The following is a 20,871-nucleotide window of genomic DNA, read 5'->3' on the forward strand; positions in this document are numbered from 1 at the left end:
TAGTTAAGTTAAAATTAGTATAAAATAACAAATAAAAAGTAGTGAGGTAGTGTTCATGGGTTCAATGTCCATTTAGAAATTGGACAGCAGAGGGGAAGAACCTCTCCTGATCCCTCTAAGAGAATTTTTAAATTTATTTTTGTTTATTTATTTATTATTACTATTTCTTCTGTTTGTACTTACAGAGTTTGTTGTGTTCTGCATTCAGGTTGAACACCCTAGTTGGGCAGTCTTCCATTGCTTCTGTTATGGATATTGTTCTATAGACATTGAGTATGCCAACAATAAAAGGACTCTCAGGCTTGTATATGGTGACATTTTTTTTGATAATAAAGTTTACTTTGAACCTTATTTATGCCACTCATAGATTTTCTGTAATCTGCCCGAGGTCACCCCCTCAGTATCCTTTAATGCAGGCGAAAAGATCCCTGCCCATCCAGACTCTCTTTACAACTCAACCCTCCAATCCTGATAAATCATGTCTGCACCTTTTCCAGTTTAAAAACGTCCTTCATACAGCGAGACGACCAGAAATGCACAATACTCTAAGTGTAGTCTTGTACAGAACACCTCCCAACTCCTGTATTCAATGCCCCAGTCCATGTCTGCTTGCAACCAATACGGAATAAATAAAATAACAGAAACACGAGAAACTGCAGGTGCAGGGAACCTGGAGCAAAGTAACAATCTGTTTGAGGAAATAGTGACTCGAAAAGCATCTATGAGAGAAAAGGAGGTGTCAACATTTCGGGTCGAGACCATGTATCAGGACCCCTTATCCAATACAACACTCCCCGTTTCCCTTTAATAAATCGGTCCATTTCGCAAACAGAGATATATATTCAATTCCACTAGAAGTGTTAGGCACTTATTCCATGTTTACACGTAATCACACCACAACCTGCCGACCGCGACTGCAACCACCACAGATCCTGTCTTCGAAGGGGGGGGGGGAGAGATCGGGCCGAAGAAATGCGCATGCGTCCAGGGACTGGCGTCAGGCGAGGTTGCAGCTTGTTTTTTTCCTTCTTTCAATCAATCAGGCCGCGGGGGGGGGGGGGTGAAGAAAGCGAGCTGTAGGGAGATCAGAGAGACTGAGGCACTGGCAATGGGAGCAACATAACCCGGTAGCACAGGATAGGAAGCTGAGAGAATACCCATCACGCCGCCGATTGAGGATTTTAAAAAAAGGGGAGGGGGCGAAATGGTTATCATCTTCTGCTTTGACCAGCGTGCGCTGGGCTCCGTGTGAATCCGATTTGGGAGACTGCTTGGAGGAGCAAACACACACTCAGGGGAAAGCAGCAGCACGGTATCAAGAGAGGAGTGATGCACACACACAAAGGGAGAGCGGGGCTGTTCTTGTGTGTTGCAAGGCAGAGGTGGCTGGCGACCAGGCTGCATCGCCGCAGGCATGGAGACTGTGAACGGGAGCGCTGAGATCAAGCAGCAGTACGTGGAGAAGAAGCGGTTGAATCGAGCTCCCTCTCCCGCCAGACCCCTGAAGGACCTGCACTGCCGAGCTGGAGCCAAACCCTCGCTAAACCCTTGCAAGCCCGGGATCCTGCCTTCCTCGCCAGGCTCCCTCTCCAAACAGCAGCAGCAGCAACAGGTCGCCGGGGTGCTGGCTCCCCAGAGCAGACCATCCCGCAGGAGCAACGCTCCGGGCTCCAAGGACAAAGCGTCGGTGCCCAAAAGCGGCGTGTCCGGGGCCAAAACTTCACTGACGGTGAGTCACTTCGCCAAGAGAGCTTCTTCCAAAGCCCACCACGAGAAAGGGAGCAAGCAGCAACAGCCCGGACACGGTGCGGATCATCAGCACAAGGTCCAAGGGAGGAGGGTGAAGAAATGCTTGGTAGCCGAGCCCGGAGCGACCGCCTTGCTGCCGGGCAGCCTGGCGTTGGCGCTGACCAAACCCAGCCACACCGACAGCAGCTCGGACCTATCGGACTGCGCCTCCGAGCCCCTGTCGGACGAGCAGCGGCTGCAAGCGCCGGAGGCGGCCAGCACCAGCGACGCCGAGTCCTGTGCCGGTTCCAGCGATGCCGAGAGTGGGAAGAAAGGCAAACCGGCGGCTGGAGCACCCAACCTCGGCCGGGAACAGCAACAGCAGCGCAGCTCACCGGTCAAAGGAGTACCAGGAGGCGAGGGGTTGAAGGCTGGCTCTTCGGCGAACGGTGGGCAGGGCGCCAGAGCCGGCAAAGCCCGGAACCCATCCGAGGTATCACCGAGCGGGGGCGGCGCGCTGGAGGTGGAGCTGCTGAGAGAGATCGAGGAAGTCCGTTCCGAAAATGATTACCTCAAGGTGAGCCTTAAGACTTGTCACCGTCCCTTCCCCGAACTTCATTTCTCACTCCCACTCATCACCCCTCCACCCCTACTTGTGTCCTTGAAATCCCGACAAAGGCCGCCCTCAGTCATCATCCAAATCCACCGATTTCTGACCATTGTAGTTAAATCTGATGACATCTCTATCAATAATATCTGACCAGTTTGGCTCAAGGTTATTACATTCCTGTCATAGTATCTGTCAATTTGACCAAATTTAATACATCTGTCTCTAAAATGCCTGAGCAATTCTGACCACATTTGTTTCATTGAATATCGCAGAGTCTCCTCAATATCATTATCACATTCGGGATATTTGTATCATCAATAATCTTGTCCCAATTTAATTAACTAGTCCGCTATCTTGTATCAGTGGCGTTTTGTTTTAAAAAGACGGACAAACAAATATTCGGTGGTGATTTGTTAGCGAGCTCATTTTGCGATACGGCGGTGTGTAGTCTGAACCCCCTTTCCCCCTTCGTCGCTCTGTGAATACTGTCTGCCTGTGTATTTCTAACGTGGCGAGATCTGGTTTCAGACAGTCCGTTCGTCTTGTCACTTTCCACAGATTTGAAACTGACCAACGGGCGGTGATTGCCGGAGGTGGGACTGAATGGGGGGGGGGGACGTTGAGTGTGTCAGGGAGCTCTGGTTGGATAGTGGGACCGTTTAATTTTGATGCTGACGCTGCCTTCCAGATGGACATTTAAGCGCGTTTTTTAAATAATATGCCAGTTGGATTTAGTTTTATCTAATGGGAATTTTTTTTTTTGAAAATTGGAATCAACCACTCACACACCGCTAACCGAGGCAAACTGGCGTGTGCACTCTGACTTTGATGCTTGATAGAAATAACCCTTTGTGCACAAACTGAAGTTCCAGGAATCATGAAAGGGGTTAGATAAATAACGGAGAGCCTTGTGTTAATAGAGAGTAACTTCTGGCGCCGTTAGACTCAGCGCCTTCATGGTTGCAAATTATTTCCGTCATTAGATTTGCTCAAACGGTACTTTGCTCAACGACGAACTGTTTATATCTATTGAGACTGCTGGATTTGCATGACAGATCTAAACCAAATTTTATGTTAATTTTGTTAATTTATGCCAATTTAGTATTTCCTCGTCTTGTAATGCACTATGCTTCTGTTGTAAAAGCGCGGTATTTTGTGGCATTTATGCCCTGTGTATGTATGTCTATGACAACAATAAACTTGACCACAGAAGTGTCTTCAAAGCCTAACCTTTAACGTGGCAAGGTGAATTTGCTATTCCACATTTCTGGCACTGTTATTGATGTCTGTTAGGGAAGTTGGGTGAGAAGTGGCAAATGGATTTCAAAAGAGATAAGTGTGAATTTAGAAAGTCATACCTGCATAGGACTTGTAAGGCAATATGGTAAGGCAATAGAGAATGCAATGGAACAGAGAGAGCTTGGAGTACAGATGCATAGTTCATTGAAAGGGGCACCACAGGTAGACAGGATGGTGAAAAAGGCATTCAGTACATTGGCTTTTCTCTGCCAGTGAGTTTAGGAATTGGAACATTATTATGTTGCAGCTGTATGTCATTGGTGAGGCCACATGTGGATTAATGAGTACAGTCTTGGTCATGCTATTAATATGAAAGACATGGTTACATTTGGAAAGAGTGCAGAAAATTAGTATTTAAGAAGCACTTGGAGAGGTGGAGTTTAGAGGGAAATGGGACTACCTGGGCAGACAGCATGGTCAGTATGGACTGATTGGGCCAAAGGGCCTGTATCCATCCGATGTTGCTTTATGATTCCATTGCAAGAGTGATAGGTCAGCATATTGTTATAGAGCAACACAGCAGTGAAACATAAGACTGTAGGCCATAGGAGCAAAACTAGACCATTTGGGCCTTTTGAGTCTGCTCCGCCATTTGATCATGGCTGATCCTTTTTTCTCCCCCTCCTTAGCCCCACTCCCCAACCTTCTCCCTATAACCTTTGATGCCATGGCCAATCAAGAACCTATCCATCTCTACCTTAAATACACCCAGCAACCTGGCCTCCACAGCTGCCTGTGGCAATGAATTCCACAAATTCACCACCCTCTGGCTACCTCTTGTCCTAGACTCTCCCACCATGGGAATCATCCTTTCGGCATCTACTCTGTATAGGCCTTTCAACATTCAAAAGGTTTCAGTGAGATTCGCCCCTCATCCTTCTAAATTCCAGCAAGTACGGGCCCAGAGCCATCAAACTTTCCTCGTATGATAACCCTTTAATTCCTGTAATCATCTTTGTGAACCTTCTCTGAGCACTCTCCAATGCCAGCACATCTTTTCTTACGTATGGCGTCCTATGCCCTACTCATCCATGGAGACCAAGGTGCTCTTTGGGATTTTGTTGGGGATATTAATATTTTTGGATAATTTCTTTTCCTCTCTTCTGCCTCTTTAAAAAAAATCCATTCCCCAAGTCTTTAATTTTCATCCATTATTTCCTTTTTCTGGTTGATACACTATTACTTGCCCAATTCACAGATGCCCAACTTTCTTTGCTGCAGTATTATAGGTTCACACTATGATTAACGTATGAAAATGCGGGGTTGATTATCAAGAGCAGGCACCCTGTAACAGCAAAATTCAGCACAGTAAGCGAAAGTCAGTCAGGAGTATCTGAATGATGTTCATTGCTGACAACAAAATGGCAGATTGCTACAAGTCATTTAATGTTTCTCATTGGCCAGCTGGGGCCATGGCAATATCACACTCACAGCGCCATATCATGAGCACCCAACTATGCATTCCTTGTTTACATTGGTGGACAATGCACTGTGCCTCAAGTCCTTTCAAATTATTCTAATAGTATTCTAGACAGATGACTGATCCCTACACAAAGCTGTTGTAACAAAAGCTTATTCATATACCACTAGGATTATTTACATACTCTTTGTTGTAGACGTGGAAGGAAGTATGACTCCTTATTTTTATGGTGGAATCTTAAATTGACAATTTGAATAAAATCAAAGTAAATTAGGCATTGTAGAGACAGGTTGAGTTCATAATTAGTATTGCAGTATTTAAACTGTTTGTTGAATTGTATGTTCTTTATACAGAATTAAAATCAGACTTTAATTCTTGTTTGATTGCAGTACTGTTAAGTAGTTTTATACTAAGTCTTAAATGTAACTTATTCAAATGGATTTTTAAAAATCGTTCATAAAGAAACTTTTCAGTTGGCAGTGGATGGATTCCAAATTTTGTTGGAATGACTCCAGGGTTAGTGTGTTCATTACAGTGCTCTACTGGGAACACATTGTGTGCATGTGTTCTCTACATGTGGTCAGTATCTATTTATGCATAGTGAATATGTACCAAAGTTGCTGTACTCTGTATGGAACTCCAGAGACATTGAGATGGCAGATGCAGGCAAATTGAACCAATTGCATGGAGTATGGATTTTATTCACAATATGATATAAAAAGCACATTACATGGTATGTTTGCATTGAACAATCACTTAGCTGCTTGAAATTTGTGTGGCATTTAGAGACTAGACTGCCAGCACCATTACACTTTACAAATACCACAGATGCTGGAAATCTGAGATAAAAATGGGAATGCTGGAAAAACTGAACAGGTCAGGCAGCATCTGTGGAACAAGAGACAGTTAATATTTTGGGTCTGATGAAGAGTCTTTGACCTGAAATGTTAACCATTCCAAGTTGTATCATGACAATACAATAAACCATTGGAAAAATAGAAATTTGAGACAATAAAGTATCTGACCTTGAACGTGTTTTCAGGATTTATATTTTTATTTCAGATTTCCAACATGTGTAGCATTTTGCTTTCTAAGTCATTAAGGTGATAAATATAATACTGTGTTATTTGTCACTAATATTACTTGCATTGTGAATGATTGACCTATAGACTGCATCATTTCATCTAATTTTTTCCACATTTTACCTGGAAACATCATTTGCGCATTCTGTTATTAGATTATTAATAAAACAAGTTGTATAACAGTTGAGTGATGGATCTATACATTAGCCCAGATTGGCCTGATGTGCAGTGGTAACAGAATGACCATCACCATGACCCTTTCACTGACATGGGTCTGCTATGCAGTCAGTTTACAGGCGATCATTTGACAATATGGTGCCAGGGTGTTTGTGGCTTCCACTTATTGAGATTCTTCAAAGGTTTATTTTACTAATCTGATGGTCTTCTATTTTTGCACTAGGGTATCGTGGTAAGTGTAGAGATTGGATTTTACATAAGCAAGATATTTGATGTTTGTGGCATTGACATACAGGAGCAAGTTGCTGTGGTCATAGTTAACACTCAAAATCTCTACACTGTCCGTGGACAAATATTTGATTTAGTTTACAAACTGGCACCTATTTTTGGAGAAATAGTGTCAATTGTTTGCTAATTTTGCACTTGAACAATATATCTTGCAATGTGCTTAATAATTTGTCAATTTTTTTGCCTGCTAAATTGCTTATGTAGGATTGAGGTTACTTTTGTTATATTAATAGGTACTTTTACATAGGATTTGATACTTTCAAATTGCTCACTTAGAATGGGGCTTACAAGTGACTAGACTAAAGGCAATTCATTGGCAGTCAGTTTGCATACTGGAAGCTCCATCAAATAATAATCCTATTATGAACAATTATTTTTTTGTTTAGATAGAGAAGTGTTATCCAAGAACACTAGTGTTAAGACCCTATTTCAAAATAATTACACAGAATTTTTTGCACCCTACCCCTATCTAGAACCTCAGTTTAATGTTCATCTGAGTCACCTTAAGCAGCTGCTTAGTCCATTAGTACATCATTACAGTGCCAGTATTGACCTCGTTATCAAGACTGGACTGGAACTTGAACTCACAGTACTCTGCGTCAGAATTTTCAGTCTTACCAAATGTACCACAGTAGACTTGTATTCAATATCCCTATACTCAAACTCTCTGTTGATGGAAATATTTTGAGAGACCTGGAGTGCCCCAACCCAGAAATTGAAATGGTTTTGGTTTTATGCTTCATTCTTTCATGCTGCAAATACATACAATGGATTTTATTTAATTTTTACACATCGGGACCAGTATGTTTTGGCCTAATTAAGCACTGCTCCAATTAGACAAAGTTTCATGGAATAGTTAAAAGCTATTAGAAAAAGACAACCACTTTTTAACTAAGTTAAAAATTATGTATGTAAATGAAATACAGAACAAAGCGGAACACTACCAATAGTCCTACAGTATTATAAAACTCTATTAGTTTGTACATGGTTACTGATAGAGAAATCCATTGAGTGTAGTCGATTAGTAAACTATCCATTCTTGGCCCTTTAAATCTTGGAGGTTTAATGATTTTTCCAATAATTAACCAACAATTAATTTTTATCAGATCCTGACATATTTGAACACCACAACATAGCAATGCGATCCATTACTTTCATTAAACCTAATAGTTTTGTGTGTTTGTAGCAAAGGGAACCATTTGGAATGGCACAAAAAACACATGCCTGTATCATCAGCATTGTAGATATCATCTGCACAAAATTTTTAAAGCAAGTGGGGGAGTTTTGTAGTTATCCATGTTTCTGCACTTACAGCATCAGCACTACCTTTTTCACCATGTGCTTTCTTGAATTGAATGTGTTGATTAAATCTTTGTGAGCTAAGTTCTTAGCTAACTCCTTTGACTTGTTGTTATTTAACGTTGGTCCACTGCCACGCACACCTTGTCTATTTACAATGGAAAACCATTGGTTGAAGGTCACTTCAATATCTAGATCCTTAGCTTCCTGCTTTAGTTTTTGGGATATTCCCTGTTGTCACTCAAGTAATGCCCATTCATCTTACATTTTATCTTGCTGATGTATCAAGCTTGCAGTTGTAGATTTCGGCACTCCAGTTATCTCTGCCAGCTGACAATGAGTGGGGTTAGGCGGATGACTTTTAATTTAGTCCAGTAAGGTAATTTTTTTGGCTGTTGTCAAATCTTTTTGTGGCAAGGATCTCAAAAGAAATTTTTTTTGTTGGAAAAAAGGCTAAAATTCTCAAGAATCCCTGCTTTTTGAATTGCCCCAAATGCATAGCGTAATGCAAGCATGCACAACTGACTCTAAGCACTGTGCAGTATCTACCGGGCACACAAGTGCATGTGACTGAATGTTTCCTGCCTCAGCTAAGCAAAGTCAGTCCTAGCTATTTTCTTAATTTGTTTTTATTCCTTATGAGTTGTCCCAAATAAGTGTCCATCTGGATTAATCGATGATGCAATTAAATGGAATTCACTGAATTTTGTACATTTCATCAGGACAGTGCAAGTCACTAATGTACATTCCCTGTGGAAATGTGTGAATAACTTTCCTATAGCCAGAAATTGATACAGTCCAGAAAGTGGTTGTTTGGCTTGCTGTGCCTTTTCTGCCCTTTTGCCTTTTCTTCATGGTTATGTATATTTTTTTTCCTCTCATGACACTATCTTGATTTACTTGTGTATGGAGTGATCGATCTGGATGGCATGCAAACAAAATCTCTTCACTCTGTTTTGGTAGACGTGACAATAATAAACCAACCACATTATTCTCATTCAGATATTTATCAGATGCTCACTGGAAGTTGCACTGAAATCAGCTTCCAACATCTCAGCCTCTGCATTCCATAGAAAATGCCATTAACATTTTGGATGTTGATCTATGTGTGAAACATTATTTGGTGCCTTCTCCATATCAAATCTACAAACTATATTGGATTTCTCATCTGCTAATATAATTGCAACATCAAATAATTCATAAGGCATCATCCATTGTCTCTAACATCATGCTAGTTACATCCAATAAGCCTTACATTCTGTAAGTGAACTCTGATTGCATCTTGAGAAATGCTGGCAATCCCTTTCCTCTCTGAAAGTTACAGAATACATTGGATTCTGGTTAATTGGGACACATCGGGACCAGTAAATTTAGGCTCAGTTAAGTGGCTATTTCAGTTATTTGATGAAGTTTCATGGAAATAGTTAAGAACTTGAAAAAAGACTCATTTCCTTTTAACTGAGTAGCGAATTATCTATTGAAATGAAATACAGAAAAGTATCTGGGACACTACCTATTCTATAAAATCGTGTATTGGTTCCTAATAGTTATCGATGGAGGAATTCATTCATTGTATGCTGCTGTGTTCTTTTGATTAACTGTAAATGAACAAAATCAGTGCAGGCACTTAGTGTAGATAATGGACTGCCTTCATACAATGCTTTCAGTGATTGCATTCTCCAGATCTTCATTCTCATTGTAACATTGAAGATGATTGTATCTTCAAATTCTTCACAGTGCTTAACTTGTTTGTGAAATCATTTCATTTTCATTCATGGTCGTTTCTGGCATCTCCAATCCCAAATGCTTGAAACTGCAGTGAGCAAAACAGTTCTGACTGTCTTACTGCTTATTTCTCACCAACTATCAGTGACACAAGTCACAGATTTTTTAACACAAATGCCTGTTTTAAAACTGTTCATTGTAACCATGGTGTCATGTCCAATGGCCATGGAAGTGTACGTGACTGACGCTAGTTAGAAACTGTTCGGCAGCAAGCCTCCTATCCCAATTAAGTGGCACAGTGCCCCAGGTAAACGAAAGTAGTCCTGGCTATTTTCTTAATGTTTTTGTACTTTAAGAGTTGTCCCAAATAAGCAGCTGCCCCAATTAACTGATGGCCCAATGAACTGGAATACACTGTATTTGGTCTGTAATTACTTGATTGAGGAAATGTGGCTAATGTCTATTCTGCTTTGTAACAGATGTGATTTATATGAAATGTATCTAGTTTTTGGAAGTGAGTTGGAAATGTTTGCAATTTCAATTGTCAAAAACCCTTAGGGATGTTGTGGTGTGTTGGTGATCAACGTGTTGGGTGATAGGGTGATGAAATGTGTCCTTGAATTCAAAATCCTCTAAGCTGTGGACCTGACATCTCAATCATTCTTTGATATTGAGGTTGAGTCCGAAGGGTAGAAAATTCAGCACTTTGTGGCTAAAACAGCATGGTGATTAAGTTACAAGAGTATTATCTGGAGGTTTTGGTTGTAAAACTTGCAGACATTAGTTTCAATCTCACCATTGTAGCTGGGAAATTTAAATAAAATAAATAAATCTTGAATAAAAAGATAGTTTAAATAAAGATAATCATGAAACTGTTGGATTGCTCTAAAAAGCTACTGGTTCATTAATCTTCTGGAGGGAAGGAAATTTGCCATCCTGAAACAATACTGGCTTATATGTTACTCCATACAATGTAGTTTGCTTTTAGCTGTGAAAGCAATAAGGTAAGACCTGTAAGTGTTAAAGTGCAGTAAGTGAATAGAAAAGGCCTATTGGAAGGAAGAGTTTTAATTTTTTCTTTGTTTAGAGATACAGCATGGTAACAGGCTCTTCTGGCCCGACAGGCCCAATTACACCTGTGTGATCAACTAATCCACTACCCCGTATTTCTTTGGTCTATGGGAGGAAACTGAAACACCCAGAGGAAACCCATGTGGTCACAGGGAGAATATACAAACTCCTTAAAGACTTGAACCCTGGTCGCTGGCACTGTAATAGCATTACACTAACAGCTATGCAACTGCACTGCTCCTATAATTCTGTGTGAATCACACCTATATCATCTGTGCAACTCCCAGTGGGCATTCCTGGATAGTGTTACTACATTCCTATGGCTTCATGGCACCTGTACATGGGAAAGCCAGAAGACAATCCAAAAAATTATTTGGAATGCAGTACTCATAAACATTGTGTAGAATGCCTTTATAGATTTTCAGATCTATTGTGCCCTCTGGTCCTAGACTCACCCACTATAGGAAACATCCTTTCCATATCGAGCAGATGAGGCACACATTCCTTTCATTGTCTTCCTACAGATTATCCTGGGATTGCATTGAGCAAGTTCTCTTTGGATTTCCGTAAGGCAAGAATATCCTGTCTTGGTTAAGGAGACCAAAACTGTCTCAGTGCTCTACGTGTGATCACACCTACAGCCCATGCAACTACAACAAGGATCTTTACTGTCGGCTCTAGGAACATTCATCTTCCTAATTGCTGGCTTTCCTTATGTGATAAGTGTTGAGCAAAATTACTTGGTGCAGAACAGCTGTTTCCTCAGCTAATCTTCTCCACTGTGAATCTAATGGTGACTCCAAACGTTCAGCCTGCTGCCACTGTGTGTCATTGAAAGGCTTTCATGGCTCCCTTAAGCATCCACATTTTCTGAAAAGAGTGTGGTGTGATACAGAAGACAGCAAGAACTTTCGAATAGATTTGCAATACTGCTATTATACATTCTAATTTATTAATACTTCATGATATATGTAGCTAACATTTTTAAAACTGCTGGTGTGGTACTGGTCAGTGTGTTAAACAACTTAATTAGTTTGCCAAAGTGATTCTTGTGTATAAAAGGACGAGAATTTCCACAGATGGAGATAACTGCTTTGGACTGAAATTGTATGTGGTGTCAGGGACTAAAATTGAAAGGATATGTGCACATTCACTGTTGTTAGAAACAGCATGTGTGAATGAGATGCAAGAGTTTTGCTTTTTCTTGAGAATTGTTTGTTTACTGGATTAATTGAGCAGACTTGACTTCAAGCTATAGTCTTAGTTGAGTGGCGTCAAGGACTATTGAGGACTTGTACACTTGCTGATGTTAGGAACAGCAGAAAGAGACTAGGGACTGTATTTACTTGAATAGTGTAAACTGTTTGTTCTTGTTACTAATTGTATAATAAAACATATTTTTCTTGGACATGCTGATCGGAGCAGAGCCTTATTGATATTAAACAATGTTTTACAAGAAGGACTATTGAGCAATTGGTGAGTCAGTTGGTATCAGTGGTCTGTGCATCATCTGCTTCTGTTACCTTCAAGGGGATGTCTCATGTCAGATAGTTTTGGTAATTGAGTGAAAACTTGGCTATCACATGAGCTGACTACAAAATGCAATATGTTTATTCACTAAGCTACTTCAACATGCTTCGCAAACCCATGACCTTTAACTACCAGGAAGGATCATCGATACATAGAAATGACCCCAGTTGTAAATTCCTCTCCAAGTCACACACTAATTTGGAAGTATATTGCTCTTCCTTTGCTGTTACTGCAGTGTCCTCTCGATCGACGTTGTGAGAGTACCTTCATGAGAAGGCATGTTTTCATTTCAAGAGGTGATGAAGGTGCAAGAGCCATCTTTCTGAGGGCAGTATTGGATGAGCAATGAATGCCTGTATCCATACGTGAATGAGCCAAAGTGACCATATTCTGGTTTGGGTGGGATCTTGTAAAGAATACTATGCTTTGAGTCTGCACCAGAGACTCTGATTAATTGATGTTGGTGTGGGGTGTGTTTCTCTAGCTGGTTACTTTTATTCCTGAGAAAATAAGCAGCTTAGCTTCTTGGCTCCCTTAATGTGGCTAAAGAATGTTCATTTAGAGTCAAGAGTTTTTGTCCTTTCCTACACTGCCAAATTCTGATGTCTTCATTCAAAGACAATCCTTGAGCTAGCAAAAGTTAATGGGCTTGGTGCTGAAAAGTCAAAACTGTGTCTTCTATTCACCAGTTTTACTGGTGAGAAGGTTCAAATGAAGTACTTCACTAGATAACTTCTAAATAGGAGAGGCGTAGCTAGGATTAACTGCCTAACACATTATTCGTAGGGTGGCTATTGTAAATCAGTTGAACAGACAAAAGGTATATGTTCATAGTTTATGAAGCAGAATTTCAGGAAGGAGCTTGATGTTGATTAGGATTGTAGGGGGATTGTTAAAGTTTACAAAGAAGAAATAAGGATATTTCCTTATATAACACCTTTGACAGTTTCATTTGAATATCCTAAAGGTCTTTACTGCTCTTTATTGTAAAGCTAATTGTAACCTCATCTTACAGTCCTGCAAAAGGTGTCCCTTTAGCAAAGATCAAACGCAATAGAAACATAATGAAGGACAGTGATCCGAGTCTTTGCCTCACAGTATGAGCCATCCAACTTCAATCCTGACCCCAGGTGCTGTTGGTGTGTAGATTGCATATTCCCCCTGTGAATTTGCTCCAGTTCTCTGATTGCCTCCCACATAACAGTTGGGGTTAATTGGCCACTATACATACTCACTGCCATGGAGGTGAGCAGTAGAATATGGGGGAGATGCTGGGCCACAGGGACTGATTCTGTGCAGTATGAAGTAGTGTGGAAAGTGATTGGCTTGTTGAAAGTGAGGTGTGGTTACCCATTATATGGGGCAAACAGAGATGGGATAAATTTTACAGTGGATCAAAGTATTAACAGAGGCAACTATGTGACCAATAAATATCAGTAAATAGAAACAAGAACACATTCAACAGAATCAAAAACGGGGCATGTTAGAAGCACTAAACAGGTTACACATCATCATTGGGGAGAGAAATAAAATTAACAAGGTTGTCATACTAACAATTATTTAACAAGTTAAAAGAACTGATTTTAAAATAATTATTGCCTTGACAGCTTTCGTTTATATCTTGCCACAGACCTTCTCTTTAAATTAATTTAAAAGTTCAAAAAGATCAAAGTACATTTATTATCAAAATATGTATAATATATGCAACCTTGAGATTCGTCTCCTAACAGGCAGCCACAAGACAAAGAAACCCAACAGAACCCACTTTAAAAAAAGATGGTCAAACACCAAATATGCAGGGAAAAAACAAGTCATGCAAACAATGAAAGTAAACAAATAAAAGTAAGCAAACATTCGGAACTGAAGTTCACAGAAGTGAGTCCACAGCCACAAATTCGGTCATCACTGCAGTCAATCCAGGTGCCCATTACTTGCAGGCCAAAGCCTATGTTCAGCACAGAGACAATAAAACTCGTGCAGCACCAAGCTGAACACTGGCCTGTACCTCACATCTGGTCCCAACACCCTGACCTTTTCAATCTGACCCAGTGTTTAGATCTGCCAAACAGCAGATTGTTCTCCACTCAGGCCTTGGCCCCACTGCCGCCGCCTCGATTCTGCTAGTAACCGTAATGCCACAACCATCCTGCACCTTTGAGACTTCAGTTCACACCACAAAAATGCCAGGTAATACATGCAGGTTTAAAAACTCAAGTCTGAAAGGGAAGTTACAGGCTATTGAATGCAGTGATTGTTTACCAGAAAGAGTGTAATTAATAAAGTAATTAATAGTTCTGTTTGCTGCCAGCAAGTTGTCACTGTACTTCACCAGCACCATCTTAATTCTATACTTTTCAAGTTATGATGGTGGAGCCTCAATCTGCTCACCAGCTGTCTCTCTTGCCCACTGAGTGTTTCCAGTATTGGTTTTGATTTCTCCATTCAGATGTTTGACTACGTTTGGATGTCATTAAAAGAACTTCCAAACAATAATGCTGACCGACTTGTCTCAAGTCAGTGGACACAGATTCATCACCATTTAATGCCCTCTGCACCTTCACCAAACATCCTCCTCCTCATCAGCACACACAAGATGCTGGAGGAACTCAGCAGGCCAGACAGCATCTATAGGAAAAAGGTACAGTTGATGTACTTTCAGGACCGCACTTTCTCATTCCTCTTTCCAATGCAGCTGTGGGAGATGCAACACCTCTTCCTTTCCCAGCTTCCAGGGACCCAGGCAAAGTAGGAATTCATTTGCATTTCATTCAAACTGGCCTACTGCATAGGCGATCGCTTTGTAGCACATCTCCATTGGGAAGATCTTGAGCTTCCGTTCATCTGTCACTTGAATTCTCCATTCCATTTCTACTCTGATCTCTAGCCTTCTACAGTGCTCCAGTAAGTAAGTTTAAGGAACAGTGTTTCATCTTCTTCCTGAGTGTTTTGCTGCTGTAAGTCATGACATTGAATATAACAATTTCAGCCAACTTCCATTTTTTTAAATCTCCTGGATAAGCATTAAATGTTGATTTTTCCAGCACTGCCCATGAGATAAGTAAAAGTTCAGGGAGATCATTTCCTGTGTCAGTACTGGCATTGAGGATTCTGTGATGCTACCAACACACATCAGAAAACCTATGCATGCTGCCTATCACTTGCCTTCAAAACAGTTATAAATTTACATTATTTACTTGCAATGGGCGAGGCCCGTATACTAGTGATTCTTTCTGAGAGATTCTCACATTCAAGTGACTTGGGAGTATAAGTGCATTGTTCATTGAAAACAGTGTCACAGATAGGGGTGGGAGGTGAAGAAGGTATTTAGTAAACTGGCCTTAGCAGGCACTTGTATAAGTCATTGGAGAGGCTGCACTTGGAGTACTATCCACAGTTTTGGTTTCTTTGTTATAGGAAGGATGTGATTAAATTGGAAAGAGTGCAAAATAGATTTATGACGATATTGCCAGGAATAGAGGGCCTGAGTTGTCAGGAGAGATTGGCAGGCTAGGTCTTTATTCCTCATAGGAGAATGAGGGGTAATGGGATAGAAATGTTTAACATTTTGGGGCGTATAGATAAGGTGGACAGTAATGGTCTTTTCCCCAGGATAGGGGAGTCCAGAATTAGGGGGCATAGGTTTATGTTGAGAGGGGAGAGATTTAAAAGGAAACTGAGGAGCAACTTTTTCACACGGAGTGGTGAGTACATGGAATGAGAAGAGTGGTTGAGGCTGGTGTAATGGTGTCATTGGGTAGATACACTGAGGGGCAGGGCTTGGAGGGGTATGGGCTGAATGCAGGAAATTGGGACCAGCTGTGTGGGCACTGTGGTTGGCATGGGATTGTTGGGCCATAGGGCAGGCATCTGTGCTGTATGACTCTGCAAATGATGTCCTTTGAGATGAATATATTGCAAGTTATTCTTTAACTGCCCATTGCACTGCCAGTGTTGAGGGCGGCAATGAAGGTCCTACTTGGTCTTGACAGTGATCAACGTTTCCTTCATCATGTCAGTAGCTTCCTGTCAGTTTCTACTGCTGTCAGCCATGCAAATCCATTTGGAGGCTCAGGAGTATTGTCACACACAGATGTTGAAGGATTCTTCATTGCTATCTCCGCAACAGTTTTGTTTGACCAGTCAGAGTTGTTGGCCCTAAACTGAACCACCAAACCTGGAGGACCAGTGGACCATTCTTAATCTAGCCTCTACCCTTTGACCTGTTTGGCATGGGTGAAACTACCAAGGGTCAAAACGTAAAGCCCTGACTCCAAATAGCATTGCTCTCTAGGTCATTGAGGCACACAAGGGCTTGATTTCAAACAATAGTGAGTTTAGGGAGCTTCTAACAGAGTACTGGTAGATTTTCTCCATTGTGACCAACTTAACATTTTATCTGAGGCATTTTCATTTCATGAAAGGACAGAATCTGGAGTTAAAGCTTCCTTAATTTATACTAATAGATAGTTTTAACACTCAATCCACAAATGAGGATAAAACAGTAAATTCTTTCTTATTTGAAACTTGCCTTTCATTCAGTTGAAACAGTAAGTTAAAATGCTGCAGGGAACTTCCGTAAAGAAGTCTGGAAAATCATCAGCAGTGTGCAAACATAAATTTCTGATACAGTTTTGACCCAAAATGTTGTCAGATTAGGAATCTCCACTAGCATGAGGATGGCTGGTGTTTGAGATAGTTCTAGCACATTGATGAAGTGGTGGATGATCCTTGGAGGCTGATTTTAATGTTTAAATTGTTGGAACGGAATAAAGGGAGCTTAACTCTGCAGCTGCCTGTGCAGATGTTCTTTATAAAGAAGAAACTTCCATCATTTTCTCAGTGCTGAAAAGTCTGTCTTGTTAACAAGTATGGGATTCATACAAAGCAAAGCAGTACTGTTTTTGTAACTTATGCAAGTTCCCTACAGTATTAAGTTTTGTGAATTTGTACTTGGGAGCTATTTGTGATGAAAATTTAAAGAACTGCAGGTGCTACAAATCTTAAATAAAAAAAGGAAAATGCTGGAAGTACTCTGTAGGTCAGGCAGCATCTGTGGAAAGGGAAACAGGTTTAGAACTCCTCAGCCTGATAAGTTACCTATTTCCAGTATTTTCTAATTATACTTTTCGAGTATGCTTTCATTCATCTGGTTAGTGCCCCTTTTAGTCATGTGTGTCATGTCATTTGCTTCCGGTACTTAGGTACCGGTTGTCAGGAGATATTTGATGTTACTTCTCCATCCTCTCAGCTGGAATAGAGAGGAGAGAGTCCCGTCAGTCTGTGTACCAATCTTCCTTCCCTGCCCGCCCACCCCCATCCCATCCCACTGCATGGGGTTCATTGACTGTAATTGCACCTTCTTAGCTTGCATGTTGCTCTTTTATTTTTGGTTTTGTGCAAATTAATGGCAGGATAGAAGAGTGCAGCACACGGTGTTATTAATTAGCATGTGTTTCTTAATGGACAGGATGAGTTGGATGAGCTGCGATCCGAGATGGAAGAAATGCGGGATAGCTATTTGGAGGAGGATGTGTATCAGCTGCAGGAACTGCGCAGGGAGCTGGATCGTTCCAACAAAAACTGCCGCATCCTGCAGTACCGCCTCAGGAAAGCCGAGCAGAAGAGCTTGAAGGTTGCTCAGACCGGTCAGGTTGATGGGGAACTCATAAGAAATCTGGAGCAAGACTTGAAGGTAAGCTGGTCACCATACCCAGTCAACTCACTAACCTTGTGACTACCCATGAACAAAATCAATGTGTGTTCTATTAAGCTCGGGGCAACAAGCTGATCCACAAATTTACACAGAAAAAATAACCACACAGATGCAAATCTTGTTTCTGTTGCCTCTATTCTTGTTGCTTAGCAAAACAGCATTGTATTTTTCTCTATGTCAGCCTACTGCACTAACAGAATCTTTCAATCTCTCTGTCCGTGATGAACAAACTGTCCCAATGTAGTCATCCCATTCATGCTCAGTTACGTACAGTATATATTCATTCATTCATTCCTTTGTGCATGTCCACTCATTCATGAGTCATTCATTGCCAACTTTACTCATGGGAAATGCCTCATTCACACACAGGAGAACTCTGTGAAATAGAGAGATTGGAAATAACCATGTGTGGTAGGAAAGAAAGAACTATGTTTTAGGGTTAAGCTTCACCCTTCACAATTTCCATCTTTCACTGATCATAAATTTCCCAGCAAGGTGATTGCATTTATGCACTTGATTTTTTTCTCAGAAGTTACAGCACATTATGACCTCAATGTTGTTTTTCAAGGTGTAATTCAATTATTCCATTTAATTTCTGAGCAATGTATGCAATATGCATCCTGAAATTCTTGTTCTTTGCAGGCATCCGCGAAAACAGAAGAGTGCCCCACAGAAGCTGTGACAGTAAAAATGTTACACCTCAAAGCCCCCCTACTCACCCCTCCCTTGCTGAAACAGCAGGAAAGCAACGACCCTCCCCCGCCCCCACTTCCGCGCAAAAAAAAGCATCAGCACCCTCCACCCAGCAGGCAAACAATAGCAAGGCTCCTAAGAAAGACTATGATCTGCAGTACAAGAAAAACTAATCGTTCACCCAAAATTCAACATGCCACAGGCTCTCTCTTTCTCTCTCCCCCCCTAATAAAAGGACAGAGAGCTGTCCCTTTTCACGGTGAGAGGGGAGAGATAACAGAACAACTCACTGATTTGCAGTGATAAAGTCTGTCACGTAGCTGTTTTTCCAAGTTCTCCAACTCAAGAATCGGCAACAAATTCTCCCCCAGCAACGAGAGAGAGGAAGTGTGCTCAACTTGCTGATTACAGAACCTCCAACAACTGATCCACTATTCTCTTCTTTCAGTTAGTCCTGACGAAGGGTCCCGGCCCGAAACGTCGACTGTACCTCTTCCTATAGATGCTGCCTGGCCTGCTGCGTTCACCAGCATTTTTTGTGTGTGTTCCACTGTTCCTAATGTTCCATTTTCTCCCACGACGATTCAGTCCACAGCACCGGCATAGAATCAGCCTGTCCACTGGGCCGCAAAGCCTCGGAACCTTGAAGGCACACTTGTCTTTTAGGCCTTGTCCTTGTGATATCGAAAAGGGGGCAGTTGTGAGCCCCCCTGGGAGTGGGTCCCACCACCGCAAAGAACTGAAGTCTGAGTGTAATTCCAGGTCAGGGTCTCCAACAGAATCCAATCCACCCTGAAGGGGAAAAGGAGAGACATCAAAGGTAGAAATTAAGCTGTTTCCGTGGATGAACTCGAAGGAGTCGCTGTTAAGCACCATCTTAGCTCTGCTCCAATATAAAATCCTGGAAACACACAGGAGCTCAGCATCATATTTGGAGAAAACACCATCCATATTTTGTGGATGTGAATTCTCTGTTAGAACTAATCTGTCCACCCGCTGATCAGACCTCAGCCTCCTTATCTGGTTTTTGACTTTAATAGAGAAATAAACACAATGCATTCTTTAGGATTGCTCTCACCACAAGGTAAATAAAAAGCAGCTTTCACACTGACTCTGCCAAATAGCCAGTGTTAATTCACCGTAACACTAGAGATTCTGCTGATGCTGGAAATACAGAGCAACACACATAAAATGCCACAGGAACTCAGCAGGTCAGGTAGCGTCTACAGAGGGGAATACGCAGTCAATATTTCTGCCCAAGACCCTTCTTCAGAAATGCTGAGATTTTCCAGCATTTTGTCTGCATAAATTAACAGTGTCTTTCTGAATGAAAATAGGAGCATACAGTATCGGGTAATATCTTTGGAAAGAAGCAGTGCTGATGCTTCTGGTTGAAGAACAGCCTCCGTATGATATTGGATCTTGGACATGAAATGTTAACTCTGTTTCTCTCTCTACAAATTCTGCCTGGCTTGCTGCGTGTTTCTAGCACTTTCTGTTTTTATTTCAGAGTTCCAATCTCTTGCCTTTTTGTATGGCATGTTTTTTCTCCTATTCCTGTTCTTCTGCTCTCTGTGACAACGTCTTGTTCGACTGATATTTAGGTCTTGTTTTCACACCTGCCCCGCTCCCATCCACATTCCTGCTTACATCCTTGTCCCTGCTGCTGGCTTTCAATCAGTGCCACTTTGCACTGCCCTACAATTGAAAGAGGCCTTTCACATGTTTTTTAAATCCTACTTTTAATCTTGGTCCTCAGTGGCATGTTTATGTTGAAGATGCAGGATTGGGGGAAATGGTTTGCATTTCCAAAACGTAAGTGAGAAAGTTGGTCAGACAAAATGCATTTATACCTCATTCAATGGTTTGTTTGACATGCCATTTAATGTTCTCCTTGGATACATATAGTTAATTGAAAAGCAAAAATACTGCAGGTGCTGGAAATTTGATATATAAGCGATGCTGGAAATGCTCAGTATCTATGAAAGGGAAACAAAGTTTGCATTTCGGATTAACCTTTCATCTGACCATAGGTGTGTATTGATGCTTCTTACTCACACACCTGTGCTAATACAAATGTCTTTATATCAATATTGTAATCATACTTCCATAAAAACAATTAGCATGTCTTTTTTAATATGAATTCACAAACTAGTTTCAGACTGTTTGGCTTGATACTGATATGCTTCCCACCTTTTGTCCTTGCCTACTGTCCAATGAGCCTCTGCATGCAACA

At 41.3% G+C, this 20,871-nt stretch overlaps 1 protein-coding gene across 3 annotated transcripts in view; it reads left to right on the top strand.

Annotated features, from left to right (window-relative positions):
- The first annotated feature begins 954 nt into the window (after positions 1-954).
- LOC134351995 (microtubule cross-linking factor 1) overlaps positions 955-20,871 on the top strand; it is a 219,489-nt gene continuing 199,572 nt past the window's right edge. For 2 of the 3 annotated variants that reach the window (XM_063059028.1, XM_063059036.1), the window contains exons 1-2: positions 955-2,305; positions 17,697-17,921. In XM_063059028.1, coding sequence (XP_062915098.1) covers positions 1,415-2,305; positions 17,697-17,921 — 1,116 coding nt within the window. In that variant the 5' untranslated portion in view covers positions 955-1,414. The remainder of the gene's footprint in view (positions 2,306-17,696; positions 17,922-20,871) is intronic. The other variant, XM_063059020.1, reaches the window with a different exon arrangement.

Source organism: Mobula hypostoma, chromosome 1 (genome assembly GCF_963921235.1).
Source record: "Mobula hypostoma chromosome 1, sMobHyp1.1, whole genome shotgun sequence".
Taxonomy (NCBI): Eukaryota; Metazoa; Chordata; class Chondrichthyes; order Myliobatiformes; family Myliobatidae; genus Mobula; species Mobula hypostoma.